The sequence below is a fragment of the Scomber scombrus genome, chromosome 16 (assembly GCF_963691925.1).
Source record: "Scomber scombrus chromosome 16, fScoSco1.1, whole genome shotgun sequence".
NCBI classification, from domain to species: domain Eukaryota; kingdom Metazoa; phylum Chordata; class Actinopteri; order Scombriformes; family Scombridae; genus Scomber; species Scomber scombrus.
The window spans coordinates 20245968-20258991 of NC_084985.1; the positions used below are offsets into that span (position 1 = coordinate 20245968).

The 13024-nt window shown below is 39.3% G+C and overlaps 1 protein-coding gene across 1 annotated transcript in view; it reads right to left on the minus strand.

The window, feature by feature from the left end:
* The window catches only part of csmd2 (CUB and Sushi multiple domains 2), a 240549-nt gene that overhangs the window by 64995 nt on the left and 162530 nt on the right, over positions 1-13024 (minus strand). Inside the window, exons 27-30 of the mRNA XM_062436522.1 lie at positions 3029-3231; positions 2638-2829; positions 1339-1477; positions 914-1101 (exon numbers count right to left, since the gene is read on the minus strand). Of these exons, the coding sequence (XP_062292506.1) occupies positions 914-1101; positions 1339-1477; positions 2638-2829; positions 3029-3231 (722 nt within the window). The remainder of the gene's footprint in view (positions 1-913; positions 1102-1338; positions 1478-2637; positions 2830-3028; positions 3232-13024) is intronic.

Below are 13024 nucleotides of genomic sequence, written 5' to 3' on the forward strand. Positions count from 1 at the left end.
AACAGCTCTAATTGAGGTTGGGAGATTTAGGAAGATTTAACACTGTTCTCTCAAGCAAAGCCCTTAACGAAGATGCCCTGTCTAATTTAGAGCTTGTTCAGCGTCTGTATATTTGTTAGGAGAAGGCTTTAACATACAGACACTGAGGTGTTCCCCTGCCAGGCTGAACAACACAAATGCAGCAGACACAGTGTTGTGTTATCCTTAAACCAACTGGCCCTCTTTCACGCATGTCTGTGTTCATTCTGCACCATATATAGTGCAGAGTATGTCATGTGAGCAAATAAATGTGGGTCCCCCCGAACAACATGCTGCATTTAACTAAGCCCAGACATCAAACAACAAAACATTGTGAGCTCTAATTCACGAAAAGCCGTTAGTGCAGCTGCAAAGCACTGATCAAAAAGAGCTTAAGCATGCATGCTGTCAGCTTTTCATTTTCATAATTCTTTGTGTTAGTCGGCTACTAGAGGAGGTACGGATCAATAATTACGCACAAGCAGACCACAGCAACAAATGGGAGCGTGGCCACCAGGATGCTGCATCACAGACACCTCGTTCTTTTTCTGAAGCAATTTTCACAACCACTAATCTCACTTGCTTTGGACTAGACACAGGAAAAAAGTTAAAAAGAAACAATCTGCAAGGTCGATAAGCAGCAGAGGGTAAATCCGTTCTCTCTCCACCAGAGGAAGAATTTTAAAACATGAATAGTTTAGGGGATAAAGCCGCACATACTATTTAAAACTCACTGTTTTGTTCAGAACTTTAAAGACACTGGAGATTAAGAACTGATGATTAAAAACTCTTATACACACATACGAAAGAAAAAACAAAATCTAAGTTTCCACTAGCTTAATAGTTTTATCCAAGTAGCCAAATGCTGTCATATCTCCAAGCAAAAAGTGCACACCTGTGTACTGCAGCACAAATCCATTGCTGCTGAGGGAAGCATCACTGCGGAAAGCCAGAAAGAGTGTGTTGGAGCTGCTCTCGATGCGATCTGGAACGTCTGTACCATAGAAACTTCCCAGCAACGGGCTGAGAGAGTCTGGCCCATCGTAGATGTGTAAGAAATCATAACTGGGCTCCAGGCTGAATCTAGTTACAGAGGAGTAAATTAAACAATATTAGACTATTTCCAACAAGATTAAATATACCTGGTATTAGTGGTATCATTTGAAAGCAGGTTCATAGTTTATGAGAGTTATAAGATTAAATATAAAGATGCCAATTAAAATGCATTGAAGTATTGCTTTACATTAATAAAATACATCGACAGCAATGAGGTCAGAGTGAAAACACACATCCTGCAATTCATGTGTTGTTGATGCTTACTGGTTGAAGCTAAGAGCGATGACATAGTCCTGTGTGACAGTAACCGTCCAGTCACACTCCCTCCCATGAGGGTAAGGTTCAGGATAATCTGGAGACAGAATCAGCCCACTTGGACCAGTCAGGTTCCCTCCACATGGAGCTATGAAAAGGGGAACATATTTTACAACTGAATTTCCCAAAAATCTCATTCACAACACTGAAACACCAATTCTCACAGCTAAAAATGCGGCAACATATCTATATCTTGTAGAAGGTATTACTTATTCCATTATAATTCATTATTATTTTGTTAATACACATATATAACACATAATGCTACAGTACAGAAACATAAATTAAAGTAGCTTCCAATGGTCTACAGACCACTGCCATATGTGGTCTATGGCCTTTCTGTAGTAAGTTGTAGTGGCAGATGCTTAATTGGGGTGTAGTTAATGCCCATTGACACTCACTTACCACAGTCTCACCTGTAACTATTGGAGAACTGTCCTACTTAACCCCACACCAAAGAAAATATCAAACTGATTAAGCTAAGCACTAATTAAACAGGGCAGCTAATGACAAGGTCTTAATTGCCATTGCTAATTACTTCACGTTGTTTTGCAAAGTACCAAGTGTGATCATATATATATTTTTTTTTTAAATGACTGCAAAAGACTGAAGGTCTGACTGTGTGGTCCGTGTTGCTATTGAAAGGCAGGATAATCAGATCTCTCTGTCTACTGCGATGACTTCAAGAAACGTCTAGGGAACAAGGCAATCGGGTTTGCCACTTAAGATTCACTTAAGGAGTCTGTTAGGAATCTGTAATGTCTACCTGTTTCTCATAAGTCAGATAAGCAAGAGAGGTTATACAGTCGACCGCATTAGTCAGGTTGTAGGGTATAATATACTGTATTTCATAGCACAACTTTTATTTATTACTGTTCCCTGTTTACTGATTATAATTTCAAACTTCATAATCGCATAGATCTTGCACACATACATTTTAGGAATGTGCTGTATTTCAATACAAAATCCTCATATAAGCTTGTCCTTGTTTCAGCTTGAAAATAAATTATTTTTAATATGCAGGTGTTTGAAAGATTGCATGTAGCAGTGTATTTATTAAAGCTTTCCTACTTCAACATTGTATAGTCAGAAAGACGCCTGTGGCATATATAAAAACTGCACGTACTGCACATTCTTATTAGTCAGCAGTAGCAATAAATATGTGACAATATTCAATCTAGTTCTAATCATATTCCCTGCAGCATCTTTAGCTATAATTCATGATTGCATGCTGTGTTAATAGAGTACCTGTGCATGTAGGAGGGTCTGGCTGCCAGAAGAAGCGACCATTGATCTCAGTGCAGGTGATCCTATTGGCCCCCTGCAGGATGTAACCGGGATCACACTGGAACACCACATGATCCCCTGGTTCCCTGCTGTCACCGCCACGGGTACCATTAGTGGGCATGCCTGGGTCATTGCAGGAGGTCGCAGTAGAGACTGAGGAAGCAAGAGAAGGTTCAATAAGTGAAATGATCCTCACTTACAAGATGAAAAAGGGCTGTTATTGTACTAATTCATGGTTAAACCTGCAGAAGGAGAAGTTATTTCTATATTTACACCCAGTTGACACCCAGCTAAATAACCTATGTCTACCTAACATTTCTGTCACGTCCCTCTCAATATTCTTCTCCCTCACCTGAGAACTGCAGAGCGAAGCCCTGCTTGCTAGTGAAGAAGTCTGTGGTGAACTGCAGGCTGATTGTGTTGAAGGTGCTGTGGGCATCCGGGGGCAGCACTGAGCCACTCAACTCCCTCAGCAGGACCCCTCCATCCTGGGGCCCATCCCAGATCCGAAGCACATCGTGGACTTCCTCCGTGTGGAAAACAAGGAAATGCAGACTGGGAGAGACAAGAACAAATACTTTAGGTAATGACAGTTGGTAGATGAAAGTCAATTTAGGCTTTAAACCGCAAGCATTGGCGCTTACAGTTCAGCCTTGCAGACAGTACCTAATAATCTCAGCCAGACAAAAACGTTTTTATTTTCCCTATGATGCCACCTACAATATGCACTTCATTTAATCAAATAAACCTTTTAATGTCCTTTAATGGAAGGTAATTGTAGCAGAAGTCTATATATTGCAGCTTTTCCATTAACAGCTTTTGTCAAGAGCAAAAGCTGGGCTGATATTGCACAACTGTTTTCTTTTGTTTGTTCTGTTTTTAAGAACATTTTTGCATCATCCATCACTCCAGACAATTAAGATCAAGCTTTAGTGTTTTCTTAGATTAATACGGATGCTACAATTAAATATTGTGACAAAAACATAAAACAAACATGAATCAGAGTGGAGGAGGAGGAAATAAATGGATTAAATTAAACTACTGAGTATTTAAAAGAATCAATGCACACACAGGAGTAATGTGATTAAAAGAGACAATGAGAATAGAGGAAAGAAAATAACACAGTTAAAGGGCAAATATAAAGAGGAGAAACCAAACAGCATTTTAAAGTGAATCACAGACGCCAGATTCAGAACATTCAATAGATGTTCCACAGTGTCAGCCAGGCTACGTCCACCACAGCATTTAATAGTTTCAGTCTAGACATCAGAAAGATGATGTTGTCAAAATATCTACTCTTCACTTTGGCTTAGACAGCTGTCAGCCAGCTGGTGGTTCTCTGGATGTGAAATGCATTGCAGTTGTGTATGTGTGTGCTTGTGCATGTGGATGTGTGTATAAGTAGGACAAAAGAGCATGTATGTGGTATTTTACAACGGATTAGAGACTGGATATACTGTTGACACTCACTATAAAGGACTCATTTAAAGTTTTATTCTATGGCACAAATACTACATAAAAATGATAAAAAACACAGTTCTTTTTTGTCACTTCATGTAAATTTCAGTTTCACGATTGGGAATGAGAAAATGTAGTGAACTGTACTGAGAGAAGATGTGCTCAAAGGGAAACACAAATGACATCCCGCTACTGCAAATTTAACTTCTTTTTTCTTAAAAAAAAAAAAAGAGTTCATATTAACATCTGTTACAAATAAATTATAACATTTAATATGGAAATTAACTGAAATACTATTTTGCTCCAAACCAGCTTTCGGACACTCTCCCCCTAATTCAATCATTTTAGTTTTAATGCAAAGCAAACAGTCTGAAGTCATACTTATTGTAATAAAATACTCATGCAGCACTTAATAAGAAAGTAGTCTTGAGTGAGCCCACAAGCTTAAGCTTAGTTTTTTTTATAAATTTGTCCAGCACGCCATTTCCTGAAATACAATTTTAAATTTAACTATTTGAATGGCAATCTCTATCCCAGTCATCCAGAGAGAAGCATGGCACTTTATGTGCTTTTAGTATCCTCATCCCTTAACACACAGAGCCTTGAGCTACAGATGATGCAGAGGAAAAATAGCAACCCACTGATATGTCGGGTTTAGCAACAAGTTCCCACCGTTTCTGCATAATTGGTGTCAGACTCCGATTCCCATACTGTCTGATGTGTGAACAGCAGCCAGAGGCTACTCAGCAATGTGCTCTGTGTGTGTGGATACTGTACATAACCTACTTGACAAGTCCTGTCGCAATGCTTGTGAGAGAAGTGCACATAAAACAAACAGATGCAGACAGGCACACCAGTACATATCCACGCAAATGTACCCTGATAGGTATGTTAAAGTGTACGCTGCAGTACACACTCACACATAAGCACCCATTCCAGGGAAACAGACGCAGGTACAGAGGAGACGTGCGTACATCCATAGCTTCTTATCTCTGCAAAGCAGCACATCAAGTTTCCACTTTCATCGTCATCTAAGAACTAGCACAAATGCTAATCCCGTTCATTGTGCCCATTCCTCTGCTTGCAGTTCCCTTGCTAATACTCACTAAAGGAAAATGCCCTGTGATATGAACTAATCATTCAAAGCTCAATAATAACATTGTAAATTAAAAACAAACAATCACAGAGCACTAATACATATGACCTGTTACAAGAAAAAGAACAAGTGAGCTAAACCTGTTTATTTCTTCTCAATAATTAATGCAAAGAGAACTTATCGTGATTTATTTTTTATGAAGACATACAATCCTTTCAACAAAGAGAAGAGAGAAAGAGAGATGTTTGTATAATAAATTATATTTGTTATTCACTGAATTTGACTATTTTGGATTGGTTAAGCCTCATATAAGTTTCACATCAACGTTTTTGCACAAAACAACCACTGGATTTTGTACACCATCATTTACATTGAAAGCACATTAAGGAGGGATCTTTTCATAGTTGTTATGAACACACCTGCAAGCTAAACCTGTTTCAGTGTTTAAATGAACACCTGACTGCTGTTTACGATAGACTAGAAACATCAGTAAGCCATCCTTTAAGAATCAAAATCAGTGGTGACCCAATAATTTCCCTCTACCACTCTGCTGGAGGTGCTCCTGCAGTGAACACAGGTTATGCTTAAAGGCCTCCATCCCTGTCATGTAGGCGCCTTAGGCAGTCAGATGCTTGTTATGCAAATGCTGTTATAAAACCCTAAGGTACTACGATCCTTTTACCTGCACTCTACCTCCCCACACTCTAGAGGGGAGACACTGGGGGGTTTCACAGGATTTTCAACATGAATAAAAGAAAAAGAGCATGTTTCCTAATATGTGTATGTGTGTGTGCCTGCCTGCATAGACTACTAATGTGTATATGTACTTATGTATATGTAGTGTTGAGGATGTGAGCGAGTGTAAAAGATGGTGCTGGGGATTTGCATGAGCAATGTCAAAATCAAGCACCAGTCACGTGGTGAACCCATGCTCATGTGCTGAGGGATCTCATGTTCTAATGCAACCTTCAGGACTGTCAGACACAGAATGGCATCATGTTCCATTTCCAGATTTATGTGTTAAAAGACAGATGGAAAGGTGGGTGGAAAGGAAAGGGGTATGTTGAGGGAAAGCAGAAGGTGAGGGAGGGAACACAAACAAGAACAACGTTAATCATTGCCGTGTTGCTGGAAGAAGAGGATGATGGCGGGAGGATAAGAGGTTGATGGAGAGCAGAGGAAGCACTGAAGGATGGAGGGATTTGTACTGAGCGCTCGGATGGATAGGATGGACGTGGGCTGCATGTTAGGATAATTGGATCCTTTTATACAAGACCTCAATAGCCAATCTCTCCTTGTCACTTTCTAAGAGTGAAGGCTGGGGGGCGGGATAAGGAGATAGTGGAAAAAAGAAGATGGTGAAAGGATAAAAGTGATGCGGGAAGGTGTAAGAAAAGATGTTGATACTGACATGTGAAAACCTGTTTCTCTTTTTCTTTTCACTCAGAAGTCTTAGTAGAACACATGCAGGGCATGTAGCCAACACATTTCTTTCATGAACCAATCCTCTCGCTTTTTTCATTAATCTGCATGTTCTATTTTAACTTTTGTTATGTCTACTCTCTATGTGATGTGATGTGGTGTGTGCATGTGCGTGTGTGTGTGTGTGTGTGTGGAAAGGTTCACACTTCTTAAATGGGAACAAAATCCATCACAGTTACTACACAGCAAAGTTGTTCATTTCAGAGGAACTGGGAAGAGAAGTGCTAGTTTCCAGTGGGGAGTCCATTTGGAGACAACTTTTCCACTTAACACAAATGCTTGGGGATGAGGTGGAGTGGGTCGGGGTTGGGTGTGTGAGCATGAATAAAATTACAGGTTGAAAGAAGTGGAATTACTGTATGTCGCTCTCAGAAAAAGGAAATGTGGGTCTCTGTGGACAGTTAACATTTTTTGGAATCATAGGAAGCCATGTTTTGAAGTTTACGGCTGAGGGCTCTTCTTTACACTTGTCCTCCTCTTAACAAGATAAAATAGTTCAATCAAGTGTCAGAGGAATCGCTGTGAGGAGATGAGATGGGAAAGAGAGAGATGGGAGAAATTTCTCAGGTCTTCTTTGATTCCGCCTTAACTATTTTGTATTCATATGAGAGAAACAGAGAGAGAAATAGTGTTGAGACTCTCTCATATGAATACAAAACAGTCTAGCTGCAATCATGAGTCCAGTGGGGAGTCTTCAGAATAGGTGTGTGTATGTGTGCATGGAGATGATAAATAAGTGTGTGTATGTATGTATGTGTGTGTGTGTGTGTGTGTGTGTGTGTGTGTGTGTGTGTGTGTGTGTGTGTGTGTGTGTGTGTGTGTGTGTGTGTGTGTGTGTGTGTGTGTGTGTGTTTGCAATGAAATGAGAAAGAAGAGAAACGTGGAACAAATATATGTATGCAACTGCCTGCAGTTTCACAACTAATTGAGACTGCATGTATAAAAGTAAAAGCTAACCTCATCAATATGTTAGGAGGTTGCCTCTGTGGGACTGTCCCAGTGGGATCATCCATCAGGTTTGAGATGCATCCATACCATGATTAAAATAGACCAAGCAAACTAAACAGTACAACCAACACATCTGAGTTCTCTTGACACCTGAACCCAGATGTGGTCACAGCAATCTTTGTCTACTTCATGTACTAGAAAGAAACATGATGTAATAACATGTAAGCAGTGATATCATACAGATAAAAGAACAGTCAAAATTATTTTCACACAGGAAAATGCGTGAAATTGGAAATTTGGCAGTGAAATAAAAGTAGAGGTTTAAGAACACACACATCCCTCTACCCTACTCTTAAAAATCACCATTCTGGAATACCGCTTTAACCTTAAACTAATCCTAATTAAAACAACAACAAAAAAAATCATATTCTCTAAATACCCCCCAAGTGAAAAGTGAAAACAATCCAAAACAATTTAACTGTGTTAAAAACAAAACAAAAAAGAAAACTGTAGGCCTATTCTAAATGGTCCACAAATTGGCACTCAGAAAAACACACACACACACACACACACACACACACACACACACACACACACACACACACACACACACACACACACACACACACACACACACACACACACACACACACACACACACACACACAGGGGTAAACTAAAAATATGTAATACTATTTTCTGGCTTTTGCAAAACCCACTTTGTGTAAAGCCCAGTGAAATATATGTGCATATTCATTTTAGACTGAGGGCACAACTTCTGTGGTGGACCATGACAAATTGTGGAGGCATTGTGTTTGAATCTTTAAAGGTTGAATCCACCTAAAAATAGAACCCACACGCAGTCTGTTACTTCTGAAATGTTTTACAGCTCAGATTTTATCATATTGTAAGTCTCTCTTTAAGCTGAGCAGCAGTGTATGCACTGATAATCGTACTGTATTTATAACAAGTCTTGGTGCTGCTCCGCAGACGGTGAACAATGGAACATCTGTTAAGACACTGTGATTTTCTTGGGCTCTGAAGATATTTTGTATTTAAATCTGAAGATACAGTTCTATGTGGTTTTAGAGATTAATTTATCTGTTCAAAATCACTAGATTCACACAGAATATTCAGTTTTACAGTATACTTTCCATTTTAAAGGATGTTCAGTAAGATGATACTCTATTCTAAGCTCTATGAATATCTTTATCAACAGAAAACTGTCCGGTGATATGCAATCTTTCCTGAAAGGCCAATATATGGCATCTAAGATCACAAGGCAGATGGCTTCTGTGTGTCTTGTTTTGTTTGTTCATTCCGCATTCTGCCTCGATACGCGGAATTCTTACACCACAGATGAAAACAACTCCTGAGCATTTATTTCCCCATTTCTTGCCTCATCTTTGGAATTACTAGATATTTTGGTCAAAGGTGCCTATACCATTTTTTTGGTTTCCTTTTTGAATTATATTTAATTTACATGACACAAAAAGAAAAATAACGTCTACAAACAGACTTATAAACACACACACACCTCACATTCAAAAACAGAACAACAATCAAAGAACACAACACCCACAAAGAGAGAGAGAGAGAGTAAGACTAGGGAGAGATACAATACATTGATGTTTAAGCCTATATTGGCCTTTCATTGGAGAGAAAGTATATGGCAAAGTATAGAGAAACTGGATTTTACTCAGCAGGGACTTCAGCAAACAAGTGTAAAAATGTAGGTGCCTAATAATTGGGCCCCAGGTACTCAGAATTTTTTCATGTAAACCATCTATGTTGCTTCAAAGCCTCTTGAGTTGTATCCCTGACACCCGTTTTGTAAATCATCTGGAGAAACAAGCAGTGCTGATAGCCTTCCATTCCTAAATGATCCTCTTTTCTACAGTACTAACGCAACAGACATAAGGGTCTGCTGTACAGTATGTGACATTACAAGAGAAGCTTTGGAACAACAAAACAAAGTCTGACTTGTAAATAATGAAACAACAGGCTTGAGGAAGGGAGAAGGGAGTTTCTTTCAGCTCCATATAATATGCAAAGTGATTATTTTTGAACGAGTCTGCAGTGGTTGTGACACCATTATCCTTATAGTTATTTATAGTAAGTTAAGGCTAGATCAGATTGGGAATGGAATAAAATTATGATTGAAATAAATATAATATACAGAAAATTCAGGTACTTGGAGCACCCTTTTAATTTGTTTGAAAATGTTAATTGAGTTGACATGATAACAGATGCCACCAGATTAATAAATGACCTGAAAGAAAACTGGTTCTCACTGCATGAGACTTTGTAGCCACGTGGGTGCATCAGAGAGTTAATTTGTTTGGAAATGATTTTGCCAATAAATGAAGGCTCTGGCATTGGCTGCCCAATGATTTTTTTGTAAATGAATTGTGGCGATAAAATAGGTTTTAAACTCCCAAACACATGTCATTATTATGACTCAAGAATAAAAAATTCCAACAAGAGCATAATTGGAATATTTTGAAACAATACAGAAACCTGGGGAGCGACAATATTTTAATCACATTCATACGCCCTATGGGAGAAAGTGGCAAATACCTCCATAAATCAGTATCTTTCTTCAACTTGTCTAATTGAATTCAAAAGTTGTCCTTAAATAAAAACTTAGGAAGAGACAAGCAGGAATAGACAAGCCCAATGAAATGAACTAGCTATTTCAAGGGGATTCAAGGAAAAGAGGATCCAAATGTTCTATAACATTAATGAATTTTAGTTAGTAAAAATGTCATAGTGAAGTGTAAATTTAAAATGGAGGAGATTTAAATGATCTGGAAATCATCAATTGTATGTTTGTGATGTACTAACTTATATGCAGTGCTATAATGCTGATCAGCAAATGGAGTCAGTACCAGCTTCAGCACTTCTCATTCGATGGTGTCTTCAGCAGAGTCAAATCTTTATTCTTTTTCTGTCCCTGCAGATGGTCTCTGCACTTGGAACTTTAAAGAGTGCCGGTGTGATTCACACAAACATCACACCGCGGGAACATTATGGTCGTGAACCACAAAGCCATGCTGTTCCAAGTGAAGCTAATCGACTTCAGTTCTGCTGTCACAGCTGTTGAAGTTGAACGTGGCATCACCCTGCAGCCTACTGCTTACAGGTTAGTTACAGATTTACAGATCCACGTTGAATTAGACTGCAATATTAATATTTTCTCATTGAGTTGTAGCATCACAACACTTCAAACTGTGCAGGCACAATTATTGGGCTTCCAATCACAGATTCCCGCCTTAAAGCCAAGGAGGCAGCTGCAGGTTTAGCATACTGGAAGACCTTGTGATGGTAAGTGGTCCTCACTTCACTATATACAAGTACAATTACACACTGAATTAACAACACCACTCTGAAGGTAAAGAATCAGATTAATCTGAACGACCATTGGCTTTGTTTCCAAATGCAGCTGTACCCAGAAGCAGAGATCCAGGAAAGGTCGGCGTTTGTTGACCTGCTTAAACAGATGCTGCATCTGACTCCTCAACAGAGAATCTCCCTGAGTGAAGCGCTTAGTCACCGCTTCATAGACATGAGCCAAGGGGCTGACAATGATGACACCAGCTCTCAGTGAGTGATTGGTTGGGTTAACACAGTTTGTAGATGAAATGTGATGTTAGATACAAACTGTACTAGATAAATAGATGTTAAATTGACTGAAGGATCCGTTCACTTATTATTCACTCATTTGCTGTCATGCTTCTTCCAGTGAAATGACTTCACCTGTTATCATCAGTCATCAAGAGCCAAACGATGGAGACTCTGATGCTGCTGATAAAGCAGCCATGACATCTGCCTCCACAGAGGAACCATCTGCTGCACCTGGACTGATGGACCAATATGACGCTGATCCAGCTTACCAACTGTCACCACAACTGCAGCTGATGAAGCCACAGCCTCCACTGCCTCTCATGATGCTGCTTCAACAGCCCCTCCTGAGACCGACCCATATGAAGCTGATTCGGCTGAAAAAGGTCCAGTCACTGCGTCCTCAAAACATGAAACCTCAGCTCCTCCTACAGAGGCTGAAATAGATGAAGCTGGTCCAGCTAAAGAAAGCTCAGCCGTGGATTCTGTAGTCTCAGCTACCAGCTCTACATACAGTTGCAAGCAGCCACTGAAAGGGACGAGGAGGTTCTTTGGCAGGGTGTTCAGGGCCATGTGCTGCTGTTGCTGCTCTGCAGGTATGGATGAATAATCCCATGTTTTCATCCTCTGTGTGACGTTGTGTATATAAAAAGAACTGTCATAGTAGCCACAGTTTCTGTTTCTTAATGGCAGCAGGAGCAGCAGTTTTAGTAGCCAGAAGTAACAGTTGTATTTTAGTAGTTTTATTAGTAATGATAGTGTACCACAAACATCTTATGGTGCGTGTGTGCGCACGCACTCCTTGCCGCCCCCATAAACATGCCACACACATAAAGTGCTCCCACAGTTTATAAGTTTACAGTCGGACCATTTTCTCCGCCTCTCCAGCTAAGCTCAGCTCCGTCAGCAGGTGAAGTAAACTGCTCCACGACATAGTGAGTGACACATTAATCATGCGACACAACAAATCGATAATGACATTTTTTGACAACACTATTAATAATCGATTTGTATCGATTTTATCGATTCCTTGTTACAGCCCTACAATACTCCCCACCTTAATTCCCTTAAAAGCAGTATGCTGCTTTACACTAATAGCCAGCGGCTCAAGTGCTAAATTGAACAACAGACGACTGGCACAGCAGCCCTGCCTTGTCTGATGCTTAAGGTTAAAAGATAATGACCTATAACTATTAGTAAGAATGGCAGATGTAGGGCAAGTATAGAGCATCTTAATGAGTGATAAAAAGAATTCACCGAAACCATAATGTCTCAAAATGTTGTGCATCTCCATTCAATCTGATCAGATGACATAACTACAGGCGTAGTGCGTAGTTACTTTATATTTAGCATATATTATATTACATAATCTCTGGGTGTTTAAAAAAGCCACACACAGAGTCATTTTGATCAGGATGTGTTATAGATTAAATATGCCTGCCAAGCCTTGTAGCCAGCATCTTTGCCACCACTTTATGATTGTTATTTAAAATAATTAGGGATCTTTAAGCCAACAGATCTGGGCCTGGGTGATTTAATATCCTCTTTTTATTTCTCAAATAGTGAAATTAGAATCTAGATCAACATTAGCAGATGTCCTTATTTTAGATAATTCAACAAGATTTTGTCTCTATGTCTATTGCAGTTAGATGTATATAACTTTGCACACAAATCTCTGAAATAAATATATAGTTTTAATTTTATATGTGTAATAGTTTTATCTTGAGGATTGGTTAATAT